A 26,237-nucleotide genomic window follows, 5' to 3' on the forward strand; every position below is an offset into this window, starting at 1 on the left:
CATGCCTGTCGCCAAGTGGTGCCCCTCTCTGACACGCAGAGGCTGAATGACAGTGAGCTTTCAAAGTCTATTCAGACTGGTCTGTGCTCTTGGTTAGAACAGGCAATTAAATTATACAACGTGTCAACACTGCTCGCTTTGCGCGCTGCTCCAAAATAACAAATGTACAACTCTAACAACAGAAGACTCAGAGTCTGGGTCTGCATCTCCGCTCGCCATCACGGCTAAATTATATTTTTCAAAACTGACGGCGGAATAGATGAGCTTGGAGCGGACGGAGAGAAGCAGGCGAGTGAGGGCAGGTAGGGGATGTAAAGAGCGGACGGAGAGAAGCAGGCGAGTGAGGGCAGGTAGGGGATGTGAAGAGCTGACGGAGAGAAGCAGGCGAGTGAGGGCAGGTAGGGGATGTGAAGAGCTGACAGAGAGAAGCAGGCGAGTGAGGGCAGGTAGGGGATGTGAAGAGCTGACGGAGAGAAGCAGGCGAGTGAGGGCAGGTAGGGGATGTGAAGAGCGGACGGAGAGAAGCAGGCGAGTGAGGGCAGGTAGGGGATGTGAAGAGCTGACGGAGAGAAGAAGGCGAGTGAGGGCAGGTAGGGGATGTGAAGAGCGGACGGAGAGAAGCAGGCGAGTGAGGGCAGGTAGGGGATCTGAAGAGCTGACAGAGAGAAGCAGGCGAGTGAGGGCAGGTAGGGGATGTGAAGAGCTGACGGAGAGAAGCAGGCGAGTGAGGGCAGGTAGGGGATGTGAAGAGCGGACGGAGAGACGCAGGCGAGTGAGGGCAGGTAGGGGATCTGAAGAGCTGACGGAGAGAAGCAGGCGAGTGAGGGCAGGTAGGGGATGGGGCTGGTTCATTACAGCTGCAACACGTGATATACACATGAAAGTGAAGTGGATATCATTGGACCTGTGCATACCAGAGACTAGTCAATGTTGCTTCAATTCAACTGACTTTATAAACATATTATAACAGGCGCCAGCAGGTTCTTTAGATCGGTAGGGCTGAAAAACTTGGTAGTATCATATGAAACATTACTATGGTACTCTAAAATGTTGGTATCATAAGCATCAGTACCGTGATACTACCGTAGTACCGGTGTACCGTGTAACAGTATTTGTGTGCGCCCTACCTTCTCGAAGACGTTAGCGGCGGTCATGAGGCAGAAGCGTAGAGACTGGACGACAGTGTCTGTGTGTCTCCAGCGGCGGCGGTCGTGTCGGAGCCAGGCCTGGACAGACTCATACAGCTCTATCTCTGGGAACCGACTCAAGGCATCACTGTCCAGGTACGCCTGACACACACACACACACACACACACACACACACACACACACACACACACACCACCTGTTTTAAAGAGCTCAAAGCATCACTGTTCAGGTACACACAGAGTTAACTAGGGGGTGCCAGTCAGTTCATCCACCACACCTGCAGTCTCTCCAGGCTGAGGTAGAGCAGGAAGTCAGGTTTGCTCATCAGAGGAACAAAGTTCTCCAGCAGGAAGTTGTCGAGCTGCTCCTGCACGCCCTCCACCCCCACGCTGAAGTCCTCCAGAAGTCTCATCACCTCGGCACAGTTCTCCAGACAGATCTTAGACAGCAGGAAGGAACAGCAGAACTCTACCACCTCCGTCAGCTGGACGTACATGGCAGCCTAGAGGGTGAGGAGACAGTGACAGATCTTAGTCAGCTGGACATACATGGCAGCCTAGAGGGTGAGGAGACAGTGACAGATCTTAGTCAGCTGGACGTACATGGCAGCCTAGAGGGTGAGGAGACAGTGACAGATCTTAGTCAGCTGGACATACATGGCAGCCTAGAGGGTGAGGAGACAGTGACAGATCTTAGTCAGCTGGACGTACATGGCAGCCTAGAGGGTGAGGAGACAGTGACAGATCTTAGTCAGCTGGACGTACATGGCAGCCTAGAGGGTGAGGAGACAGTGACAGATCTTAGTCAGCTGGACATACATGGCAGCCTAGAGGGTGAGGAGAGTGACAGATCTTAGTCAGCTGGACGTACATGGCAGCCTAGAGGGTGAGTAGACAGTGACAGATCTTAGTCAGCTGGACGTACATGGCAGCCTAGAGGGTGAGGAGACAGTGACAGATCTTAGTCAGCTGGACGTACATGGCAGCCTAGAGGGTGAGGAGACAGTGACAGATCTTAGTCAGCTGGACGTACATGGCAGCCTAGAGGGTGAGGAGACAGTAACAGATCTTAGTCAGCTGGACGTACATGGCAGCCTAGAGGGTGAGGAGACAGTGACAGATCTTAGTCAGCTGGGCGTACATGGCAGCCTAGAGGGTGAGGAGACAGTGACAGATCTTAGTCAGCTGGGCGTACATGGCAGCCTAGAAGGTGAGGAGACAGTGACAGATCTTAGTCAGCTGGACGTACATGGCAGCCTAGAGGGTGAGGAGACAGTGACAGATCTTAGTTAGCTGGGCGTACATGGCAGCCTAGAGGGTGAGGAGACAGTGACAGATCTTAGTCAGCTGGACGTACATGGCAGCCTAGAGGGTGAGGAGACAGTGACAGATCTTAATCAGCTGGACGTACATGGCAGCCTAGAGGGTGAGGAGACAGTGACAGATCTTAGTCAGCTGGACGTACATGGCAGCCTAGAGGGTGAGGAGACAGTGACAGATCTTAGTCAGCTGGACGTACATGGCAGCCTAGAGGGTGAGGAGACAGTGACAGATCTTAGTCAGCTGGGCGTACATGGCAGCCTAGAGGGTGAGGAGACAGTGACAGATCTTAGTCAGCTGGACGTACATGGCAGCCTAGAGGGTGAGGAGACAGTAACAGATCTTAGTTAGCTGGACGTACATGGCAGCCTAGAGGGTGAGGAGACAGTGACAGATCTTAGTCAGCTGGACGTACATGGCAGCCTAGAGGGTGAGGAGACAGTAACAGATCTTAGTCAGCTGGACGTACATGGCAGCCTAGAGGGTGAGGAGACAGTGACAGATCTTAGTCAGCTGGGCGTACATGGCAGCCTAGAGGGTGAGGAGACAGTGACAGATCTTAGTCAGCTGGACGTACATGGCAGCCTAGAGGGTGAGGAGACAGTAACAGATCTTAGTCAGCTGGACGTACATGGCAGCCTAGAGGGTGAGGAGACAGTGACAGATCTTAGTCAGCTGGGCGTACATGGCAGCCTAGAGGGTGAGGAGACAGTGACAGATCTTAGTCAGCTGGACGTACATGGCAGCCTAGAGGGTGAGGAGACAGTGACAGATCTTAGTCAGCTGGGGCCAGTTGCACCAGTTGGTCATAAGCAGTGGTGGAAAAAGTACCCAATTTTCATACTTGAGTAAAGATACCTTCACAGAAAATGACTCAAGTTAAAGTCATCCAGTAAAAGACTACTTGAGTAAAAGGTATTTGGTTTTAAATATACTTAAGTATCAAAGTAAATGTAATTGCTAAAATACACTTGAGTATCAAAAGTAAAAGTATAAATAATTTCAAATTCTTATATTAAGCACAAACGGCACAATTTACAAGTTTTTAATTTTATTTTTACGGAGAGCCAGGGGCACACTCCAACATAATTTACAAATGAAGCATGTGTGATTAGTGAGTCTGCCAGATCAGAGGCAGTAGGGATGACCAGGGATGTTCTCCTGATAAGTGTGTGAATTGGACCATTTTCCTGTCCTGTTAAGTATTCAAAATATACTTTTGGGTGTCAGGGAACATTATTTTCTTTAGGACTGTAATAAAGTAAAAGTTGTCAAAATTATAAATATTAAAGTAAAGATATCCCAAAAAACTATTTAAGTAGTACTTGAAAGTATTTTTACTTAAGTACTTTACACAACTGGTCGTAACTCTACGCCCGGTGTAAAATGCTCTCTATACTGGACCTAAACATTATACCTGTTTACTTTCTGACGGGCCACTCCCAGGTGGTGAGTGTAGGCAACAACCCATCCGCCACGCTTATCCTCAACACAGGGACTCCTCAGGGCTGCGTGCTTACTCCCATCCTGTACTCCCTGTTCACCCACGACTGCGTGGCCGTGCACGACTCCAACACAATCATTAAGTTTGTCGACGATGCAATGATGGTAGGCCTGATCACAGATGACAATGAGACAGCCTATAGGCAGGTGGTCAGAGACCTGGCATTATGGTGCCAGGACAACAACCTCTCCCTCAACGTCAGCAAGACAAACTGTGGACTAGAGGAAACGGAGGTCCTTTCACATCGATGGGGCTGTAGTGGAGCGGATCGAGAGCTTCAACTTCCTGTGTCCACATCACTAAGGAACTATCACGGTCCAAACACACCAAAAGTCATGAAGAAGGCACCCCAATGCATCTTCCCCCTCAGGAGGCCGAAAATATTTGACATGGGCCCTCACACTCACTACACTGACACTCCAACACACATGCACTCACACACTCTTCACATACGCTGCTGCTACTCTTTATTGTCTATCCTGATTACCTAGTCACTTGCATGTACATACTGTATTACCTCAACTACCACATATCCCTCCCTGCACATTGACTCGGTACCGGTACACCTTGTTTACAGCCTCATTATTGTTATGTTACCATTTCCTTTTTTATTTGGCAAATGTTTCTTACTTTTAAACACTGGAATGTTGGGAAAGCGCTCATAAGTAAGCATTTCACGGTCTACACCTGTTGTATTTGGCGCAAGTAACGTTTTCAGCGGGGACACCATTTTGTCTGGCTGATTTTCTGGGAACCCCATTTGTTTTGCAAGAAATTCTGGCAACCCCACCCCAAACCGTATGACAACCTTAAAAATCGTCCAATTTAGATGTCCAAATCAGTAAACAACCTTCAAAACGCTTACATTTTCATTCCTCTTTAAAAAAGAAAACCAATAAATACATTTACTAAATTTTTTAAATATTTTTTTAAAAGTTTGTATATTGTCTCATAAAATAAAATGTACTCTTAATGTAACCTCTAACAGTCTATTAGCTAGAAAGGTCACTTCAGACACATTTTCTCTAATAGCAGCTGTTTAACTGGTTGAACAAAGGTTAGCCATGTGCTGGAAAAAATGTAGGTCCAAGAAGTTGCCGCGACTTACTAGCAGGTTCTTTTTCAATGTCACATACTCCAGTGAGTGTAATTAGCTCCAATGAGTAATAAGCTCAATATTAGGAGTTGAGAAATAAAGTTGATGTCATTAGAAGATATTCTTATATTTTCTACTGTATGTACGTAATTCATAATGTATTTATTCTCTTGTTGTTTGCGATATTCATAAAAACAGTGGGGGAATAAAATCACTTTTAAAAATATATTTTTGCGTACCCCCTACAGTACCTCCATGGACACCTAGGGGGCCCCAGTCCCCAGGTTGAATAACCCTGGCTCAGAGGGTTAAAGGTCTGTGTGTTACCTGTAGTATCTCCTGCACAGTGACCATGCTGAGCTCCAGTGAACCGTAGTACATGAACCTCAGGACGTGGCCGAAGCCAGCAGCCGTTAACCCCTTCATGTGGATCTTGTCCTGGTCTCTCTCTCTCATGTCTGCTGTGAACATGACCCGGAAGTAGTCACTCTGGGTCGCCAGCAGGGCCTTGTGTGCCTGGAGAAGGGGATAACATTAAATTACATGTTAGTGAAAGTGTGTGTGTGTGTCTGTGTGTGTGTATGCGTGTGTTGCTAACATGGAAGTGGTGTTCCTCTATCAGCAGCGTGACGTCCAATAGGAGCCTCTCCTCGTACAGCGCCCGGAACCCTGAGGACACGCTTCCATCATGAACCTGGGACAGGTACACCTCCACCTCCTCCCCCGACATCACACACCTGGAGGAGGAGAGGTGAGCTTAATAACACTTACTGGAGGTAAGGAGAGGGATCAATAACACACTGGTAGTATGACAGTACTAATGCTTTACCGTTCAACCACAGACCGATGAAAGAGTAGAAAAACTATGTCACTCAAAAGGGATCCGTCACACTACAGACCAAACACAATGCTGTTTTTCTCTCTAACACGTGTGTGTAAGACGGTCTCTGGAATGACGTCAAGAACATTCAACATTCACACCTCAGCAGTTCAGCTCTCGCACACACAGGCACTGAAATACACACCCACACAGAAATGGGTGCTGCGTGCACACACACACACACACACACACACGCGTGCTTACGCTTCGAACACCCCGACAGCGTCTTTGAGCTAAATAGTACGCAGCATCATCGGGATGTGTGTGCAACAACATTTCAACATTCACCTTCTGCTACCATTTCTGTCAAGCCGTCTACGCATAGAGTTTGATGCATACGTTCGATAGTATGCACCACACTGAACGCACTGCAACTGCCTCTGCAACACAATGCTGCAAGGCAAACGTAGTGTTTCATTGGAAATTAATGTAATTCTGGTGTACCAAAATGCAATGACTCTGTCGGTGTGTTGGAAGCGTCACACACTAGCAGCAAACCCATCCACAAACAATCAGATACAAATGCATGCACAAACACACAGTTCACTTCCACACACACACACTGCACACACAGCACACTCACCTCTGATTGGCCACGGGCATGTCAGAGGGGGTATTCCGAGCCAATCAGAGGACAGTGGCCCTTGTGTCCGGGGAGAAACTAACAACGCCCTTCTCTGAATCACCTGGACGACAAACCCAAAATTAAATTGTTCATCAAAACTGTATGTTGAAAATCAATACAAAAGATTATTCAAACCAAGCCGTGGCCTAGACCTAAAGCTACTGAGAATGTTTGGTCAGATGTGTGAATATAACTTTTTCCTGAAAGAGGAGAACGCGTACTGAGACTCCAAGGACCCCATTCCTATACTCAAATTAAATTTCTTCCATTCTTTCCTCCTGGCCGGATAAAAAGGCTGCTAGAAGGCCAGCATCCCTAACTCTTCACTGTTGACGTTGAGACTGGTGTTTTGCGGGTACTATTTAATGAAGCTACCAGTTGAGGACTTATTTAGCGTCTGTTTCTCAAACTAAACACTCTAATGTACTTGTCCCTTTGCTAAGTTGTGCACCGGGGCCTCCCACTTCTCTTTCTATTCTGGCCAGTTTGCGCCATTCTGTGAAGGGAGTAGTACACAGCGTTGTACGAGATCTTCAGTTTCCTGGCAATTTCTCGCATGGAATAGCCTTCATTTCTCAGAAGAAAGACTTTTGTTTCTGGCCATTTTGAGCCTGTAATCGAACCCACAAATGCTGATGCTCCAGATACTCAACTAGTCTAAAGGCCAGTTTTATTGCTTCTTTAAATCAGGACAACAGTCTTCAGCTGTGATAACATAATTGATAAAGGGTTTTATATTGATCAATTAGCATTTTAAAATGATACACTTTCATTAGCTAACACAACGTGCCATTGGACCACAGGAGTGATGGTTGCTGATAATGGTCCTCTGTATGCCTACGTAGATATTCCGTTTCCAGCTGCAATAGTCATTTACAACATTAACAATGTCTACGCTGTATTTATGAACAATTTCATGTTATTTTAATGGACAAAAATATGTGCTTGTCTTACAAAAACAAGGACATTTCTAATTGACACCAATCTTTTGAATGGTAGTGTACATTATGGGAACCATTCCTCATTCAGTCATAATTAGCAGTAGTTTAATGGATTGGCATGTATTTGCCATCGTCAACTTTTAGAAGGTCAGTAGGAAAGTTAAGCTAATCATTTAAACCACCAACATTTATTCACATTCACTGAACATTTAGTATTTAAAACGCAAACATTCATTTTCCAGCTGCTTTTTATATTATCCTGCAGACCATTTATCATTCTCCTCCATACTTTATATTTCAATGCATCCAACATTATGCATGCCCACCATGGTATTGGGCAGATGGTGAAATTTGAGAACTCATCTTGTTTAGAAAACAAAACCTAGGGGCTCCCGAGTGGCACAGCGGTCTAAGGCACTGCATCGCATTGCTAGAGGCGTCAATACAGACCCGGGCTCGATCCCTGGCTATATCACAACCGGCCATGATCCGGAGTCTCATTGGCCCAGCGTCATCCGGGTTAGGGGAGGGTTTGGCTGGAGTGGCTTTACTTTGCTCATCACGCTCTAGCGACCCCTGCAGGCTGACCTCTGTCGTCAGTTGAACAGTGTTTCCTCCGATATATTGGTGCGGCTGGCTTCTGGGTTAAGTGGGCGGGTGTTAAGAAGCGCGGTTTGGCGGGTCATGTTTCGGATGAAGCAATGAGAGAACATTGAAATTGGGCATATATATATATATATATATATATATATACACAGTGCCTTGCGAAAGTATTCGGCCCCCTTGAACTTTGCGACCTTTTGCCACATTTCAGGCTTCAAACATAAAGATATAAAACTGTATTTTTTTGTGAAGAATCAACAACAAGTGGGACACAATCATGAAGTGGAACGACATTTATTGGATATTTCAAACTTTTTTAACAAATCAAAAACTGAAAAATTGGGTGTGCAAAATTATTCAGCCCCTTTACTTTCAGTGCAGCAAACTCTCTCCAGAAGTTCAGTGAGGATCTCTGAATGATCCAATGTTGACCTAAATGACTAATGATGATAAATACAATCCACCTGTGTGTATTCAAGTCTCCGTATAAATGCACCTGCACTGTGATAGTCTCAGAGGTCCGTTAAAAGCGCAGAGAGCATCATGAAGAACAAGGAACACACCAGGCAGGTCCGAGATACTGTTGTGAAGAAGTTTAAAGCCGGATTTGGATACAAAAAGATTTCCCAAGCTTTAAACATCCCAAGGAGCACTGTGCAAGCGATAATATTGAAATGGAAGGAGTATCAGACCACTGCAAATCTACCAAGACCTGGCCGTCCCTCTAAACTTTCAGCTCATACAAGGAGAAGACTGATCAGAGATGCAGCCAAGAGGCCCATGATCACTCTGGATGAACTGCAGAGATCTACAGCTGAGGTGGGAGACTCTGTCCATAGGACAACAATCAGTCGTATATTGCACAAATCTGGCCTTTATGGAAGAGTGGCAAGAAGAAAGCCATTTCTTAAAGATATCCATAAAAAGTGTTGTTTAAAGTTTGCCACAAGCCACCTGGGAGACACACCAAACATGTGGAAGAAGGTGCTCTGGTCAGATGAAACCAAAATTGAACTTTTTGGCAACAATGCAAAACGTTATGTTTGGCGTAAAAGCAACACAGCTGAACACACCATCCCCACTGTCAAACATGGTGGTGGCAGCATCATGGTTTGGGCCTGCTTTTCTTCAGCAGGGACAGTGAAGATGGTTAAAATTGATGGGAAGATGGATGGAGCCAAATACAGGATCATTCTGGAAGAAAACCTGATGGAGTCTGCAAAAGACCTGAGACTGGGACGGAGATTTGTCTTCCAACAAGACAATGATCCAAAACATAAAGCAAAATCTACAATGGAATGGTTCAAAAATAAACATATCCAGGTGTTAGAATGGCCAAGTCAAAGTCCAGACCTGAATCCAATCGAGAATCTGTGGAAAGAACTGAAAACTGCTGTTCACAAATGCTCTCCATCCAACCTCACTGAGCTCGAGCTGTTTTGCAAGGAGGAATGGGAAAAAATTTCAGTCTCTCGATTTGCAAAACTGATAGACATACCCCAAGCAACTTACAGCTGTAATCGCAGCAAAAGGTGGCGCTACAAAAATTAACTTAAGGGCGCTGAATAATTTTGCACGCCCAATTTTTCAGTTTTTGATTTGTTAAAAAAGTTTGAAATATCCAATAAATGTCGTTCCACTTCATGATTGTGTCCCACTTGTTGTTGATTCTTCACAAAAAAATACAGTTTTATATCTTTATGTTTGAAGCCTGAAATGTGGCAAAAGGTCGCAAAGTTCAAGGGGGCCGAATACTTTCGCAAGGCACTGTATATATATATAAATAATCAAACCCTGGTTATCTTATTGCAGCGCACATTGTATACATTTTGCCCAGCTGTTTTTAGAGAAGATTGTATTGCAAGGTATGCGATATGTGTAGGCTGCGTTTACATCCTAGATAGAAGCAGGCCATTGGCTGCCTTCATCATGAGGGGTATGTACGGGAGTTCTGATTTGTTCGGCAAATTTGCCTGAGCAGACGGTGTTGAAATACACTTTGTATGAGGAACATATACACAAATAATCAGCTCCTCCCTCGTTTTTCAGCCCACCACCTAAAGTCATCGATCACGTGACACCATTCAATCCTACATGAAGACTCAATAGCACCACAGAGTTTCTAAACCCAGAGCTGCAACATTGGGAGACTTCCGGGAACGCCTGCGAAACAGACCAGGCCGGGATTTGAGAAGTCAATGAGAGAAGTGAAAAATTATTCCTTAGTTCACTTTTCCAAAATCTAAAAGCACAACCTAGATTCGAGCCAACGTCTTAAGTATTACTCCAACCGTTTTCATTTTTTGTCAAAAACAACTTTTATGGAAGGAGTGGCTTTGATTTGACGCCCTGCACATGCGTAGTTCAGAGCGAACGACTGTTTCTATGCATGAGCTTAGCTAGCCAACGTCACCATGACGTCGCCTACACGTGTGATCAGGGATTTTTATTGGAGAAGCAGTTTCTGCCTATCTTCATACTGTACTGTCTTTGATAGCGCATTGAAGCCACATTAAATCAGTTAAGACGGTGTCTCGTGGAGACTTAACATTCGCAGTATGAGCTACTCCAGGAAGTGACGTTGCAGGCTAGCTCAGTACTGCACCTCTCATTGAGAAACTCCAGTTGAGGGCCGACAGGGGAACTGTTTTTTTTTATTTAACTAGGCAAGTCAGTTAATAAGAACAAATTCTTATTTACAATGATGGCCTACCATTAGCAACTCAATTATTTTTTACTTTTTCTGAGTGCGATTTTTAAAAAATAATATGTTTCAGAACATATATTAGAAGCAATTATTGGTACCATGATTATCTTCTAAACTTTTTTTTTTTTTTACAAGATGATTGCCATTTTTCCATTCACTAAAAATGGAGGGTTCCTGTTTTTTGCTAACAATGCATGCAGTATCGCAGTCGGAACTTCCGTGGCTTTAATGAAAGGGGACATTCGTTTTCTCCTGGAATGGATGTTATGGTTGTCATGGAGATGGTACCTTTTGGGGGCCTCGAGGCCAGTCTCGAGTTTAGCTGACAGCATGCTGAGGGGACGCTCACATTTCCTTTGTTTATGTTTGCCCTGATCTAAAGACAGACACACACAGAGAGAGACAGAGAAAAAAACTGATGTTCTTCAAACCTAGCTAGAAAAAAAAAAAATTATATGAATTAAATCATGATTGTAATTTAGCTAGTGCATTTAATTGACTCAAAAACACGTCTATAGACACACCATGTAATCTTTGATCTAATCGTGTTGGCTAGCAAACTAACGTTAGCTAAACCAGTAATTTATTTTGTAAACTCTGAGTTTACCAGTGAGCTCGCGCAGTCGAGGGAATCACAGCTTGATTATTTTCCACGCAAGGCCATGACAGGAGTGTCAAATTGATAGTCAATGTAGCTATCCAACTTGCTAACGGCAATACACACTGAATTGCAATCTAAACTCTTCAAATATAACGGTCACGAATAACAGTGACTGGTAGCTCACGACATCCCATGGGATTACCTAGCAGCTAGTTTAGCAGACTAAAATGTCTCTCACCTCGGCGCTGCGAGTCCCCACAACCCCTCTTCGACCAGACAGACCTGGCTCCTTCTGACATGGGCTGCGGGTTTATAGCCGAGATCAAGAAAAAGGACAATAAAAAAGCATCGCCGAAGATTCCTTATCGTCCATTTAGAATCCCCCTGCGGCTTCAATTTGTCGTTCTTTTAACTGGATATCAAAATACCGTTTGTCTATGAAGTCCATAGCCATTGCAGACGCCATATTATTCTCTGCACTGACGTAATTTCCTGAGGTATAGCCCATTCGAACGGAACTGTAGTGGCGTCGTTGTGCATTGAAGTGAGCCTGTCAATCAAAATCACCAAGCAGGTGTACTATACTGAGCCAACCTGCGATTATAGACCTGCAGTGCAGAATAATTGAGGAGCGATTATAGAGCTGCAGTACAGAATAATTAAGGCCTCTCTTCCTCTCTTCATACTGACCTTGTAATGAACTATTCTCTCTCTCGCTCTCTTTTTGTGTTAACCCTTGTATTTTATTTGTATTTCTTTCTATGCACACTCACTGTCCTTACACACTCACACACAGTGACACTCCAACACATACACACAAACACTCACTATATAATTTGCTCACACACACATAATATGCACATACATTTATACTGACTCTACACAAACGCACACCCACTCACAGACAATCATCTTATACGCTGCTGCTACTTTGTTTATCATATATCCTGATGCCTAGTCACCTTACATATCTACCTCTATCACTCCAGTATCCCTGCACATTGTAAATATTGTTTGTATTACATAATTATTGATAACTGCATTGTTGGGTTTAGAGCTTGCAAGAAAGGTGGGGGGGGGGGGGGGCAGGGGGATGGAGCATTGGAAGTTAAGACCAGGTTTAACTATTGTTCTCTCCCTTACGTCTGGCCTTCACAATAGAAGGTCACAGTTGTTTTATAGGGTATCCTTCATTTATTTGGCGTGGGCTACGATCAAACAGTAGCCTGTGTGAAGTTGGGTTAATAAACCGTAAACTCAAACCTCTGTCTGGACAATTGTTCCCTTATGATCTAGTCAGGTCATTACAATAACAATAAAGGCAATTGAATCACTGCATGGTAGACATTCTTGTCTACAATAGGGCAGTGTTTATGAATCTGTCCCCAGATACATTTACAGGTGGGGAACAAAATTGAAAACTTTACACTACTGAGCAGAGCTGTAACCTACTGTTCTGGTCTGGTCATACATATGCATCGATCACAGATTATGGAAACAAGGATATACTGTATATAAGTTTGTTACAGATATATGGTGGAAAGGAAAATGTAAAAATACAAAATAAATCTAGCCAGTATAGTTCAGATCAGCATGATAGTGTGAAAAGGGTCATATCTATCTACCTTTTATATAACACCCCTTCCGTGTCCTCCAACTGCTCTTAAACCAATCGCTGCACGCACCCGCCCGCCCGTCTAGCATCACTACTCTGGACGGTTCTGACTTAGAATATCGTTGTTTGTGCAGCACTGCTTTGCTTTATCTTGGCCAGGTCGCAGTTGTAAATGAGAACTTGTTCTTAACTGGCCTACCTGGTTAAATAAAGGTGAAAAAATAAAAAATAATAACCCCTCACATACTCATAAGTACAGCCCCATTGACAGCTAGAACAAAATATAATGGCCTAGGGGGGATGAAGATGTTAAAAATATTTAGCCTTTCCCTATATGCTGTTGAAGGATGGAAGGGATACGGAGAATGAGAAACTATGGATTGGCAAAGCGAGCGAGAGAATTTATAATTGTACCAGGGCGGACCCTATGAAAAAACTACAAATGGACACATTATGAATGACGTCGTCAAGAAAGGACGGACCCAGGTATCTGAAGTTCTTTCTGTTTTATTTTGTGATGGAGGAATAAATCAAGCAAAAGCACAGCGATGAAACGGAATGAATTGTATATAGTTATTCACAGTAGCTGTCAACCGCAACAGTGGATATTGTGTAAACAGGGACATTGAATTGCGTGTGAATTAGAATATTGCATCATCCTTGTAGGACCCTTTTCTTTTTATTCATTCATCAAAGAAAAACGAAATAATACATATTTATAGTAAAATTCAAGAGGCCCTTATGATAAACAGCTGATTGTTGATAGCTGCAAAGATTTACTAGTGATCATACAATGAGAAACTCTTACTGCGTATAATTCAGTGTTAAATCATTCAGGCAATCTCCACAGCATACTGAAATTCCTTTTATGTTCAAGATGGCGGGTGACGAGTCTGGAATAACGCTGGGTCAGCCTCATCTTTCCAAACAAGATTTAAATACGCTGGTGAGTGTTTATCTTTTCAACAGTGATGATAAGGATAGTGATGGTTTGGTTCCCTAAAAGTCATCAGAAAAAAATGTGAATCATTATGTTGTTGCGGGCACCGGGAAAGTGGCTGTTCTACCGGCACATGCTAACAGTAACTACCTAACGTTAGCTTGGTTGTCAGCGTGTGGATTGTCCATTTTCAGCCCCGCCTAATGAGTAAAGGCAGTTTCCTCTTTCAAATACAGAAACATTAGCTTTCTAGACCTACAGGTCTATTTGTCGTTGTTTATGTGCATTTGTCTGTTGAATTATAACAGCTGTTCTGTACATCATCTTCCCTGACTGCACAGGAAATGTCGCAACAGCCCATTCATTTGTATGAACGACCTATAATCAACACTTAAAAAAAAAAATTTAAGATACGCTGTAATTCAAATATGTTTAGCTGTAAAATTTGTCGATATTATTGCTGTGGATGTTATCATTGTACCATCTGCACCTGATGGTCACATCAACAGAGTACGTCGTCAAGTAGGCTAAACTCGCAGCCTTTGCCAGGTCCCGTTTACTAATGCAGAATTTATTACCCTTTCCAGGTTATAATACAGACGGTCCTCTGTCTGCTTCACAATGTCTTAGCTCACAAAATTAATCATCCATTCCTTATTTATCATGGCTACATCTCTCATTGTTATTTAGCCCACTCCAGATTAAGTACCATGCCTTAATTAATTGACCTGTGTGTGTTTTCTCAACAGGATGTGTCCATCCTGACCCCACTCTCCCAAGAGATCATCAGCAGACAGGCCACCATCAACATTGGTGAGTGAACCAGTCCCCTATAGCAGCTAGTGTTGTCATGATACCAGTATCGTGATACCAGAATTTCCTTGGCAAAAAAAGAAAACACTAGGCAGACTCCACTCTGGTCATTTAAATCAAATCAAATGTGCTGAATGCAACAGGTCTAGTAGACCTTACCGTGAAATGCTTACTTACAAGCTCTTAACCAACAATGCACTTTTAAGAAAATATTTACAAAATAAACTAAAGTCTATTTAAAAAAAAAATAATAATAACACAATAAAATAAAAATAACGAAGATATATACAGGGGTGCCGGTACCAAGTCAATGTGCGGGGCTACAGCTTAGAGGTCATTTGTCCATGTAGGTAGGGGTAAAGTGACTATGCATAGATAATAAACAGCAAGTAGCAGCAGTGTAAAAACAAAGGGGGGGGGGGGGGGGTCAATAAAAATAGTCCGGGTGACCATTTGATTAATTGTTCAGCAGTCTTATGGTAGAAGCTGTTAAGGAGCCTTTTTGACAATTTCTTGGGCCTTCCTCTGACACTGCCTAGTAAGAGGTCCTGGATGGTAGGAAGCTTGGTCCCAGTGATGTACTGGGCCATACGCACTACCCTCTGTAGCGCCTTACAGTCGGATGCCAAGCAGTTGCCATACCAGGTGGTGATGCAACCGGTCAGGATGCTCTCGATGGTGCAGCTGTAGAACTTTTTGAGGATCCGAGAGACTCATGCCAAATATTTTCAGTCTCCTGAGGGAAAATGGGCATTGTCGTGATACTTTTGTAAAGTATTGTGTGCTATAGCTTGGAAAATAAACATGTGACAACAAGGCTGTTTTTACCAACTTTAGGATTGTTTTCCTCAAGAAATTAAGTCTGCTTCATGTTTTGTTTTTCTTTGCTTCCTTACTTTCTAGTATTGCGATACTGGTATGGTGACAACACTAATAGCAGCAATGGTATTTTATTTTTTATTTATTTCACCAGGTAGGCCAGCTGAGAAGTTCTCATTTACAACTGCGACCTAGCCAAGCTAAAGCAAAGCAGTGCATCACAGAGTTACATATGGGATAAACAAACGTACAGTCAATAACACACTGGAGTGATAGATGTGCAAGTAGAGATGCAAAGGAACAAAAAAATAAATAACAGGATGAGGTAGTTTGATGGGCTTTTTACATGTGCAATGATCAGTAAGCTGCTCTGACAGTTGATGCTTAAAGTTAGTGAGGGAGATATGTCTCCAGCTTCAGTGATTTTTGCAATTCGTTCCAGTCATTGGCAGCAGAGAACTGGAAGGAAAGACAGCCAAAGGAGGAGTTGGCTTTGGGCGAGACCAGTGAAATATACCTGCTGGAGCATGTGCTGCTATGGTGACCAGTGAGCTGAGATAAGGAGGGGCTTTACCTAGCAAAGACTTATAGATGACCTGGAGCCATTGGGTTTGACGGCGAATATGAAGTGAGGGGCTGTGGTTACAAAACAGATGGCTCTGTGATAGACTACATCCAATTTGCTGAGTAGTGTTGGAGGCTATTTTGTAAATGACATCGCTGAAGTCGAGGATCGGTAGGATAGTCAGTTTTACGAGGGTATGTTTGGCAGCATGAGTGAAGGATGCTTTGTTGTGAAATTTGAAGCCGATACTAGATTTAATTTTGGATTGGATTCGCTTAATGCGAGTCTGGAAGGAGAGTTTACAGTCTAACCAAACACCTAGGTATTTGTAGTTGTCCACATTCTAAGTCAGAACCATCCAGAGTAGAGGTCGACCGATTATGATTTTTCAACGCTGATACCGATTTATTGGAGGGCCAAAAATGCCGATACCGATTAATCGGCCGATTTTACAATTTATTTTATTTAAATGTATTTGTAATAATGACAATTACAACCATACTGAATGAACACTTATTTTAACTTAATATAATACATCAATAAAATCAATTTAGCCTCAAGTAGATAATGAAACGTGTTCAATTTGGTTTAAATAATGCAAAAACAAAGTGTTGGAGAAGAACGTAGAAGTGCAATATGTGCTATGTAAGAAAGCTAACGTTTCAGTTCCTTGCTCAGAACATATGAAAGCTGGTGGTTCCTTTTAACACGAGTCTTCAATATTCCCAGGTAAGAAGTTTTAGGTTGTAGTTATTATAGGACTATTTCCCTCTATACCATTTTGAATTTCATTAACCTTTGACTATTGGATGTTCTTATAGGAACTTTAGTATTGCCAGTGTAACAGTATAGCTTCCGTCCCTCTCCTCGCTCCTCCCTGGGCTCGAACCAGCAACACAACGACAACAGCCACCACATCGAAGCAGCGTTACCCATGCAGAGCAAGGGAAACAACCACCCCAAGGCTCAGAGCGAGTGAAGTTTGAAACGCTATTAGTGCGCGCTAACTAGCCAGCCATTTCACTTCGGTCACACCAGCCTCATCTCGGGAGTTGATAGGTTTGAAGTCATAAACAGCGCAATGCTTGACGCACAACGAAGAGCTGCTGGCAAAACGCACTAAAGTGCTGTTTGAATTAATGTTTACGCGCTTGCTTCTGCCTACCACCGCTCAGTCAGATACTTAGATACTTGTATGCTTGTATGCTCAGTCGGATTATATGCAACGCAGGACATGCTAGATAATCTCTAGTAATATCATCAACCATGTGTAGTTAACTAGTGATTATGATTGATTGTTTTTTATAAAATAAGTTTAATGCTAGCTAGCAACTTACCTTGGCTTACTGCATTCGCGTAACAGGCAGTCAGTCTCCTTGAGGAGTGCAACGAGAGAGGCAGGTCGTTATTGCGTTGGACTACTGTAAGGTTGCAAGATTGGATCCCCCGAGCCGACAAGGTGAAAATCTGTCTTTCTGCCCCTTATTAACAAAGCAGTTAACCCACTGTTCCTAGGCTGTCATTGAAAATAAGAATGTGTTCTTAACTGACTTGCCTAGTTAAATAAATATTAAATAAAGGTGTAAAAAATACAGATTTCTGATTATGAAAACTTGAAATCGGCCCTAATTAAATGGCCATTCCGATTAATCGGTCGACCTCTAATCCAGAGTAGTGATGCTGGGCGGGTGCAGGCAGCGATCGCTTGAAGAGCATGCATTTAGTTTTACTTGCAGTTGGAGGCCACGGAAGGAGTGTTGTATGTAATTGAAGCCCGTCTGGAGTAGAGGTCGACCGATTATGATTTTTCAACGCCGATACCGATTATTGGAGGACAAAAAAAAACCGATACCGATTAATCTGCCTATTTTTAAAATGTGTGTGTGTATACACATTTGTGTAATAATGACAATTGTAGCAATACTGAATGAACAATGAACACTTATTTTAACTTAATATAATACATCAATAAAATCAATTTAGCCTCAAGTAGATAATGAAACGTGTTCAATTTGGTTTAAATAATGCAAAAACAAAGTGTTGGAGAAGAACGTAGAAGTGCAATATGTGCTATGTAAGAAAGCTAACGTTTCAGTTCCTTGCTCAGAACATATGAAAGCTGGTGGTTCCTTTTAACACGAGTCTTCAATATTCCCAGGTAAGAAGTTTTAGGTTGTAGTTATTATAGGACTATTTCCCTCTATACCATTTTGAATTTCATTAACCTTTGACTATTGGATGTTCTTATAGGAACTTTAGTATTGCCAGTGTAACAGTATAGCTTCCGTCCCTCTCCTCGCTCCTCCCTGGGCTCGAACCAGCAACACAACGACAACAGCCACCACATCGAAGCAGCGTTACCCATGCAGAGCAAGGGAAACAACCACCCCAAGGCTCAGAGCGAGTGAAGTTTGAAACGCTATTAGTGCGCGCTAACTAGCCAGCCATTTCACTTCGGTCACACCAGCCTCATCTCGGGAGTTGATAGGTTTGAAGTCATAAACAGCGCAATGCTTGACGCACAACGAAGAGCTGCTGGCAAAACGCACTAAAGTGCTGTTTGAATTAATGTTTACGCGCTTGCTTCTGCCTACCACCGCTCAGTCAGATACTTAGATACTTGTATGCTTGTATGCTCAGTCGGATTATATGCAACGCAGGACATGCTAGATAATCTCTAGTAATATCATCAACCATGTGTAGTTAACTAGTGATTATGATTGTTTTTTATAAAATAAGTTTAATGCTAGCTAGCAACTTACCTTGGCTTACTGCATTCGCGTAACAGGCAGTCAGTCTCCTTGAGGAGTGCAACGAGAGAGGCAGGTCGTTATTGCGTTGGACTACTGTAAGGTTGCAAGATTGGATCCCCCGAGCCGACAAGGTGAAAATCTGTCTTTCTGCCCCTTATTAACAAAGCAGTTAACCCACTGTTCCTAGGCTGTCATTGAAAATAAGAATGTGTTCTTAACTGACTTGCCTAGTTAAATAAATATTAAATAAAGGTGTAAAAAATACAGATTTCTGATTATGAAAACTTGAAATCGGCCCTAATTAAATGGCCATTCCGATTAATCGGTCGACCTCTAATCCAGAGTAGTGATGCTGGGCGGGTGCAGGCAGCGATCGCTTGAAGAGCATGCATTTAGTTTTACTTGCAGTTGGAGGCCACGGAAGGAGTGTTGTATGTAATTGAAGCCCGTCTGGAGTAGAGGTCGACCGATTATGATTTTTCAACGCCGATACCGATTATTGGAGGACAAAAAAAAACCGATACCGATTAATCTGCCTATTTTTTAAATGTGTGTGTGTATACACATTTGTGTAATAATGACAATTGTAGCAATACTGAATGAACAATGAACACTTATTTTAACTTAATATAATACATATGGCCTTTTGGATGGGTGTTCTTAAGGTGATTCCACAGGTTGGTGGTATTTTTTTTATTTAGCCATGCTTACATCTTTATCACAAATAAGACACCTTGCTTTCCCTGGTGCCAATTCCATGTAATAGTCCCACACTGGTGCTCTGCTTTTCTCTGCCATCTGTAGAACACACACACAGCTCTGAAGTGACAATGATACTGAAGAGTCTGCTTAGGAGACAAATACTCTCAACTGTTTGAATAAAAATAGAGTTTAAGTTACCTGTGATGAATGTTGAAAACAAAAACTAATTTCTATATGCAGGAAATACTATTTTACAAATGGACATGGTAAGAATTGACTACAAGTGCGAGTCATAATTCCCATGACACCTTCTAGCAAAAGCTGAAGAGGTTCCTTCATTCATTTTTTCCATAGGATAGGTCTGTGTTTCGTGTAGGCTTACACCACCATGCCAATTTTATAACTGTGTAGATATCCATAGGACAAGGTAACTCTGATCGATATTGGCTAAATATAAGCGAAGATCATTTTTTTGTAGAGTGGATTTATGAAAATATGTTGACAAACGTTACCTTATCCTAGTGCGATTTACACTGGTATCAAAACGCAGAGGTGGTTTAAGCCTGCACGAAACACAGACCTTATTTGAAGTAGATCAAGACATTCTGTATGGAAGACATGAACAGAGGTGGTTTAAGCCTGAACGAAACACAGACCTTATCTGAAGTAGATCAAGACATTCTCTATTGAAGACATGAACGGTAAAATAACGAAGGAACCCCTTTCAAGTTCAGCCGCAAGTTATTACAGGAATTATAGCGCATCGACTATTTCTCTCTAAACCATATACCTTTGACTATTACGAGCCTGCTGCTGCCTACCGCCCCTCAGTCAGACTGCTCTATCAAATATCAAATCATAGGCTTAACTACAATAAACACACAGAAATACGAGCCTTAGTTTCCGGATTTGACCTATCACCTCAAAAACAAAACGTTTATTCCGTTCCGTATTTTATCTAACGGGTGGCATCCATGAGTCTAAATATTCCTGTTTCATTGCACAACCTTCAATGTTATGTCATAATTACGTAAAATTCTGGCAAATTAGTTTGCAAAGAGCCAGGCAGCCCAAACTGTTGCATATACCCTGACTCTGTGTGCAATGAACGCAAGAGGTGACACAATTTCACCTGGTTAATATTGCCTGCTAACCTGGATATATTTTAGCTCAATATGCAGGTTTAAAAATATATACCTGTGTATTGATTTTTAAAAAGGCATTGATGTTTATGGTTAAGTACACATTGGAGCAACGACAGTCGATTGATTGTTTTTTATAAGATAAGTTTAATGTTAGCTAGCAACTTACCTCGGCTTACTGCATTCGCGTAACAGGCAGGCTCCTCGTGAGGCAGGTGGTTAGAGCGTTGGACTAGTTAACTGTAAAATTGCAAGATTGGTTCCCCGAGCTGACAAGGTAAAAATCTGTCGTTCTGCCTTGTTCCTAGGCCGTCGTTGAAAATAAGAATGTGTTCTTAACCGACTTGCCTAGTTAAATAAAGATTAAATAAAGGTGTGTACATTTTTTTTTTGCAAAATCGGCGCCCAAAAATTCTGATTTCCGATTGTTATGAAACCTTGAAATCGGCCCTGATTAATCGGTCGATCTCTAGTCTGGCAGTTTGTTAACACAGTAACCAAAGAAGGGGCAGACGTATACAGAATGGTAGAGGTGGATCAGAGAATCACCAGCAGCAAGAATGAAATCATTGATGTATACAGAGAAAAGAGTCGGCCTGAGAATTGAACCCTGTGGCACCCCCATAGACTGCCAGAGCTCCAGACAACAGGCCCTCTGATTTGACACACTGAACTCTATCAGAGAAGTAGTTGATGAACCAAACGAGGCAGTCATTTGAGAAACCAAGGCTGTTGAGTATGCCAATAAGAATGTGGTGATTGACAGAGTCGAATGCCTTGGCCAGGTCGATGAATACAGCTGCACAGTATTGTCTCTTATCGATGGAGGTTATGATATCGTTTAGGACCTTGAGCGTGGCTGAGGTGCACCCATGACCAGCTCAGAAACCAGATTGCATAGCGGAGAAGGTATGGTGGGATTCTAAATGGTTGGTAATCTGTTTGTCAACTTGGCTTTGGAAGACTTTAGAAAGGCAGGGTAGGATAGATATAGCTCTGTAACAGTTTGGGTCTAGAGTGTCTCCCCCTTTTAAGAGGGGGATGACCGCGGCAGCTTTCCAATCTTTAGGGATCTCAGACGATACGAACGAGAGGTTGAACAGGCTAGTAATAGGGGTTGCAACAATTGTGGCGGATACTTTTAGAGAGGGTCCAGATTGTCTAGCACAGCTGATTTGTAGTGGTCCAGATTTTGCAGCTCTTTCAGAACATCAGCTATCTGGATTTGGGTGAAGGAGAAGTGGGGGAGGCTTGGGCAAGTTGCTGTTGGGGGTGCAGAGCTGTTTGCCGGGGTAGCCAGGTGGAAAGCATGGCCAGCTGTAGAAAAATGCTTTTTGAAATTATCATATGTATTGGTGGTGACAGTGTTTCCTAGCCTCAGTGCAGTGGGCAGCTGGGAGGAGGTGCTCTGATTCTCCATGGACTTTACAGTGTCCAATAACTTTTTTGAGTTTGTTCTACAGTAAGCAAATTTCTGTTAGGAAAGCAAAGGCTAGCTTTTTCAAACTGCCTGTGTGTATTGGTTCCTAACTTCACTGAAAAGTTGCATATTGCGGGGGCTATTCGATGCTAATGCCTTACGCCACAGGATGTTCTTGTCTAACATGAGATCTGGGGACCTCAGCCATATATAGTGTGCACCTTACCTGATCTCCCAATTTTAGCCTGTGATTAAATGTGCCCATTTGACATTGGGAAAATACGGATTCAGAGGCTAATTATTGACAATGTTATACTGTGAGTGTTGATTCCTAACACCCATCTTTACTGCCTGAGCACCTCCAGTAACACCCTCTGTTCTTTCCTGGCCTGTAGGCACCATTGGTCATGTGGCCCACGGAAAGTCTACGGTGGTCAAGGCCATCTCAGGGGTTCACACTGTCCGCTTCAAGAACGAGCTGGAGAGGAACATCACCATTAAGCTAGGTTACGCTAACGCCAAGGTAAGTAAACAACGCACTGTTTAGGTCCAATACATGAAGGTTGAGTACCCATAACGTAGGAGCACCCGTAACTGTTGGCAACACACGAGGATGGGGCGTGACATGGGTAGAAGGAGTGAATGGAAATGGTACAATACCAAAAGCATAATGGGGTTCCCCTTTACTGCCCTAGGTGTATAAGCTAGATGACCCCAGCTGTCCCAGGCCAGAGTGCTACAGGTCGTGTGGCTCCAGTACTCCTGATGAGTTCCCTACAGACATCCCTGGAACCAAGGGCAACTTCAAACTGGTCAGACACGTGTCCTTTGTGGACTGTCCCGGTCACGATATTCTGATGGCCACCATGCTGAACGGAGCAGCTGTCATGGACGCTGCCCTCCTGCTCATTGGTAAGACACACTTCTGCTGATCAATACTGTATAATAATCCTACTCCTGACATTACAAGATTGAACAATAATCACACTCCCCTATCACCTGATCTGCTCTCGGTAACTTAACCCACACCCCTCTCTTCCAGCGGGTAACGAGTCATGTCCCCAGCCCCAGACCTCTGAGCACCTGGCTGCCATAGAGATCATGAAGCTCAAACACATCCTGATCCTCCAGAACAAGATTGATCTGGTCAAGGAGAGCCAGGCCAAGGAGCAGTACGAACAGATCCTAGCCTTCGTACAGGGTCAGTGGCTGGAATAGCTCACTCTTGTAAAGCTTTGTGTGTGTTTGTCTGAGGGAAGTATGTCTGTTTGTGTTTAACCCCTCTGCCTTCTTAAAAGTGTGTAACCTCCATGTTGTGTGTAACGTCTCTCCTCGTGTGTCTGTGTGTAACCTCTCTCCTCGTGTGTCTGTGTGTAACCTCTCTCCTCGTGTGTCTGTGTGTAACCTCTCTCCTCGTGTGTCTGTGTGTAACCTCTCTCCTCGTGTGTCTGTGTGTAACCCCTCTCCTCGTGCGTCTGTGTGTAACCTCTCTCCTCGTGCGTCTGTGTGTAACCTCTCTCCTCGTGCGTCTGTGTGTAACCTCTCTCCTCGTGCGTCTGTGTGTAACCTCTCCTCGTGCGTCTGTGTGTAACCTCTCTCCTCGTGCGTCTGTGTGTAACCTCTCCTGTTTCTGCGTCTGTGTGTAACCTCTCTCCTGTTTCTGCGTCTGTGTGTAACCTCTCTCCTGTTTCTGCGTCTGTGTGTAACCTCTCTCCTGGGGTGTGTAGGTACAGTGGCAGAGGGAGCACCTATCATTCCTATCTCAGCACAGTTGAAGTACAACATAGAGGTGGTGTGTGAATACATTGTCAAGAAGATCCCTGTCCCCATCAGAGACTTCACCTCAGAACCCAGACTCATCGGTAAGAACAGACACACGTGATGACTTGAACCCAGCTGTCTCTGTTATGCTTATAATAATGTGTTGATGTGGCGTGCGTTTACGTGTTTCAGTGATCCGGTCATTTGACGTCAACAAGCCGGGTTGTGAGGTAGATGACCTGAAAGGAGGTGTGGCTGGAGGTAGTATACTAAAAGGCGTGCTCAAGGTAGGACACCTGCTTCTTCCCATTGCCTCAAAGCATCATGGGCAAGTGGTTCAATGGTGCAAAGTTCTTATGAAGCTCTCTGCTTTTCATTAACCTCTGCCATTCTTTCATCCTCTCCTCTTTTCTCTCTCCTGTCTCTTCCTCTCCGTTCTCTCCCTCTGTACTTCCCTCCCTCTTTTATATCTGTCTCTCCAGGTGGGACAGGAGTTGGAGGTGCGTCCAGGCATTGTGTCTAAGGACCATGAGGGGAAGCTGATGTGTAAACCCATTTTTTCCAAGATCGTCTCTCTGTTCGCTGAACACAACGACCTGCAATATGCGGCACCCGGGGGACTCATTGGTATGAACCTGTGTGTGTTGTGACGGTATGGTGGGTCAGGTGTGTGTTTCTAATATGAGTATAAACACTCAGGTGTGTGTTCTCTTTCCTATCCAGGTGTTGGCACTAAGATTGACCCGACCCTGTGCAGAGCTGACCGTATGGTTGGTCAGGTGCTGGGAGCGGTCGGAGCGCTACCAGAGATCTTCACAGAGCTGGAAATCTCCTACTTCCTGTTGAGGAGGCTTCTGGGAGTCCGCACTGAAGGAGACAAGAAGGCTGCCAAGGTCAGCACTGCACCCTGGGCTTGGTGTTGAACTGGTGTAGATGGAAATGGACTGGATTTTTTTTATATTGATTTTTGTATTAAATTTAGAGGAGGAAGCATCTTTAGATTACTGAGACACAGTGCGAGGCGGCCGGTAGGCAGGCATTGCGAGGCGGCCGGCAGGCAGGCAGTGCGAGGCGGCCAGCTTGAGTAAAAACACAAAGGACTGTCTTTTTTTCTGTTTGTCTTGTTTCTCCCCTCAGGTCCAGAAGCTGTCTAAGAACGAGGTGTTGATGGTGAACATCGGCAGTCTGTCTACGGGCGGCAGAGTGAGTGCAGTGAAGGCTGATTTGGCCAAGATCGTCCTGACCAACCCTGTCTGCACCGAGGTCGGAGAGAAGATTGCGCTCAGTCGTCGTGTGGAGAAACATTGGCGGTAAGATGGAAGAGGGGTTTTCATTGGATTTTGTGTGTTCGGCTGTTTACCCTTACTTTTGTGTCTCATTGGTTCTCTTCCCTCTCTGCAGTCTGATTGGCTGGGGCCAGATCAGGAGGGGGGTGACCATCACCCCCACGGTGGACGACGACTGAGGAACCAGACAGGAAGTGTCTTCATGGCAACACCCTCTCAACCAGACGACATGCCCAACATACTCTTTTTCATACACCAACACCTGTTCAAGTTGAAAAAGAGGAATACCTGCCCCAGGAGGGGGAAGGGAGGAGGCTGCATCGCAATAGTCTAAACTGGCTTCATCACTTTGTCTTCTCTCATCTGCACTGATAAATAAACAACTGGGGCAGGTGGAAGCAGATTACTCCTATTAGAAATCTACTGCTTACCGGTCTTTTTCAGATCAGTGCAGACGAAGGAGAATAGACGAGGAGAGGAAGCCACAGTAGAGTATTGAGATACGTCCAGGGAGGGTTAAGGGAAGGTAGCTGGTCAGTGGTTTTAAGATGAGTCTCCCAAAGCAGGACTGTGACTGATTTAACAGGGGGCAACACTCACAATGCTACAGATAGAAATGTAATGGATAGAACTGAGATGACACGAGTCCCTATTCATTCCATTTGATGGAAAATCCTGTCTTGTTATATTTCTATCTGACTGTACAGTAAGCGTTGCTCCCTCCTGAATAAGCCCTGCCACAGACGGGAGAGGAACACAGGCTTGATAGTGCTGTGTGTTCTGCTGTCAACTGCTTTCAGTAGAATCTAATAAAATGGACATTTGGAACAAAAGCCTGTAAGTGTGTGTTTTTTAATATGCTATAGAATGTGATTGGTGGCTTCCATCTTTGAAGATCCTGTCCTATTGTGGATTAGTCACAGCTTCTGTAAAGCCTAAATACAGCTACAGTATAAACACACTAATGATTTACCTGTAAACTTCCCCGCTAACTCT

General features: G+C 43.8%; 2 protein-coding genes across 5 annotated transcripts in view; one reads left to right on the plus strand and one right to left on the minus strand.

Annotated features, from left to right (window-relative positions):
- The window catches only part of LOC139366950 (kelch-like protein 15), a 17,643-nt gene extending 5,531 nt beyond the window's left edge, over window positions 1-12,112 (minus strand). The window contains exons 1-6 of one of the 4 annotated variants that reach the window (XM_071104741.1): window positions 11,349-12,112; window positions 11,113-11,200; window positions 5,667-5,805; window positions 5,396-5,584; window positions 1,427-1,651; window positions 1,128-1,289 (exon numbers count right to left, since the gene is read on the minus strand). In XM_071104741.1, coding sequence (XP_070960842.1) covers window positions 1,128-1,289; window positions 1,427-1,651; window positions 5,396-5,584; window positions 5,667-5,805; window positions 11,113-11,156 — 759 coding nt within the window. In that variant the 5' untranslated portion in view covers window positions 11,157-11,200; window positions 11,349-12,112. Of the gene's footprint in view, window positions 1-1,127; window positions 1,290-1,426; window positions 1,652-5,395; window positions 5,585-5,666; window positions 5,806-6,531; window positions 6,635-11,112; window positions 11,201-11,348 lie in introns of those variants that run through there. The other 3 variants (XM_071104740.1, XM_071104742.1, XM_071104743.1) reach the window with 3 other exon arrangements.
- Window positions 12,113-13,908: 1,796 nt separating this feature from the next.
- Window positions 13,909-26,074, plus strand: LOC139366953 (eukaryotic translation initiation factor 2 subunit 3). Its single transcript, XM_071104748.1, has 11 exons — window positions 13,909-13,986; window positions 14,730-14,793; window positions 22,590-22,717; window positions 22,890-23,106; window positions 23,237-23,395; window positions 23,922-24,056; window positions 24,148-24,242; window positions 24,438-24,582; window positions 24,679-24,848; window positions 25,093-25,265; window positions 25,357-26,074. The coding sequence occupies exons 1-11, from the start codon at window positions 13,909-13,911 to the stop codon at window positions 25,418-25,420; spliced, it is 1,428 nt and encodes a 475-aa protein (XP_070960849.1). The 3' UTR covers window positions 25,421-26,074.
- Window positions 26,075-26,237: the final 163 nt, after the last annotated feature.

Source organism: Oncorhynchus clarkii, chromosome 15 (genome assembly GCF_045791955.1).
Source record: "Oncorhynchus clarkii lewisi isolate Uvic-CL-2024 chromosome 15, UVic_Ocla_1.0, whole genome shotgun sequence".
Classification (NCBI taxonomy): Eukaryota; Metazoa; Chordata; class Actinopteri; order Salmoniformes; family Salmonidae; genus Oncorhynchus; species Oncorhynchus clarkii.

What these genes read in the sequence shown, in the direction of transcription:
- LOC139366953 (XM_071104748.1), top strand. Translation starts at nt 13,909, where the DNA reads ATGTTCAAGATGGCGGGTGACGAGTCTGGAATAACGCTGGGTCAGCCT. An exon ending in TAGGTTACGCTAACGCCAAG is followed by an intron (nt 22,718 to 22,889) that starts GTAAGTAAACAA and finishes TTACTGCCCTAG; the next exon opens with GTGTATAAGCTAGATGACCC. An exon ending in CGCTGCCCTCCTGCTCATTG is followed by an intron (nt 23,107 to 23,236) that starts GTAAGACACACT and finishes CCTCTCTTCCAG; the next exon opens with CGGGTAACGAGTCATGTCCC.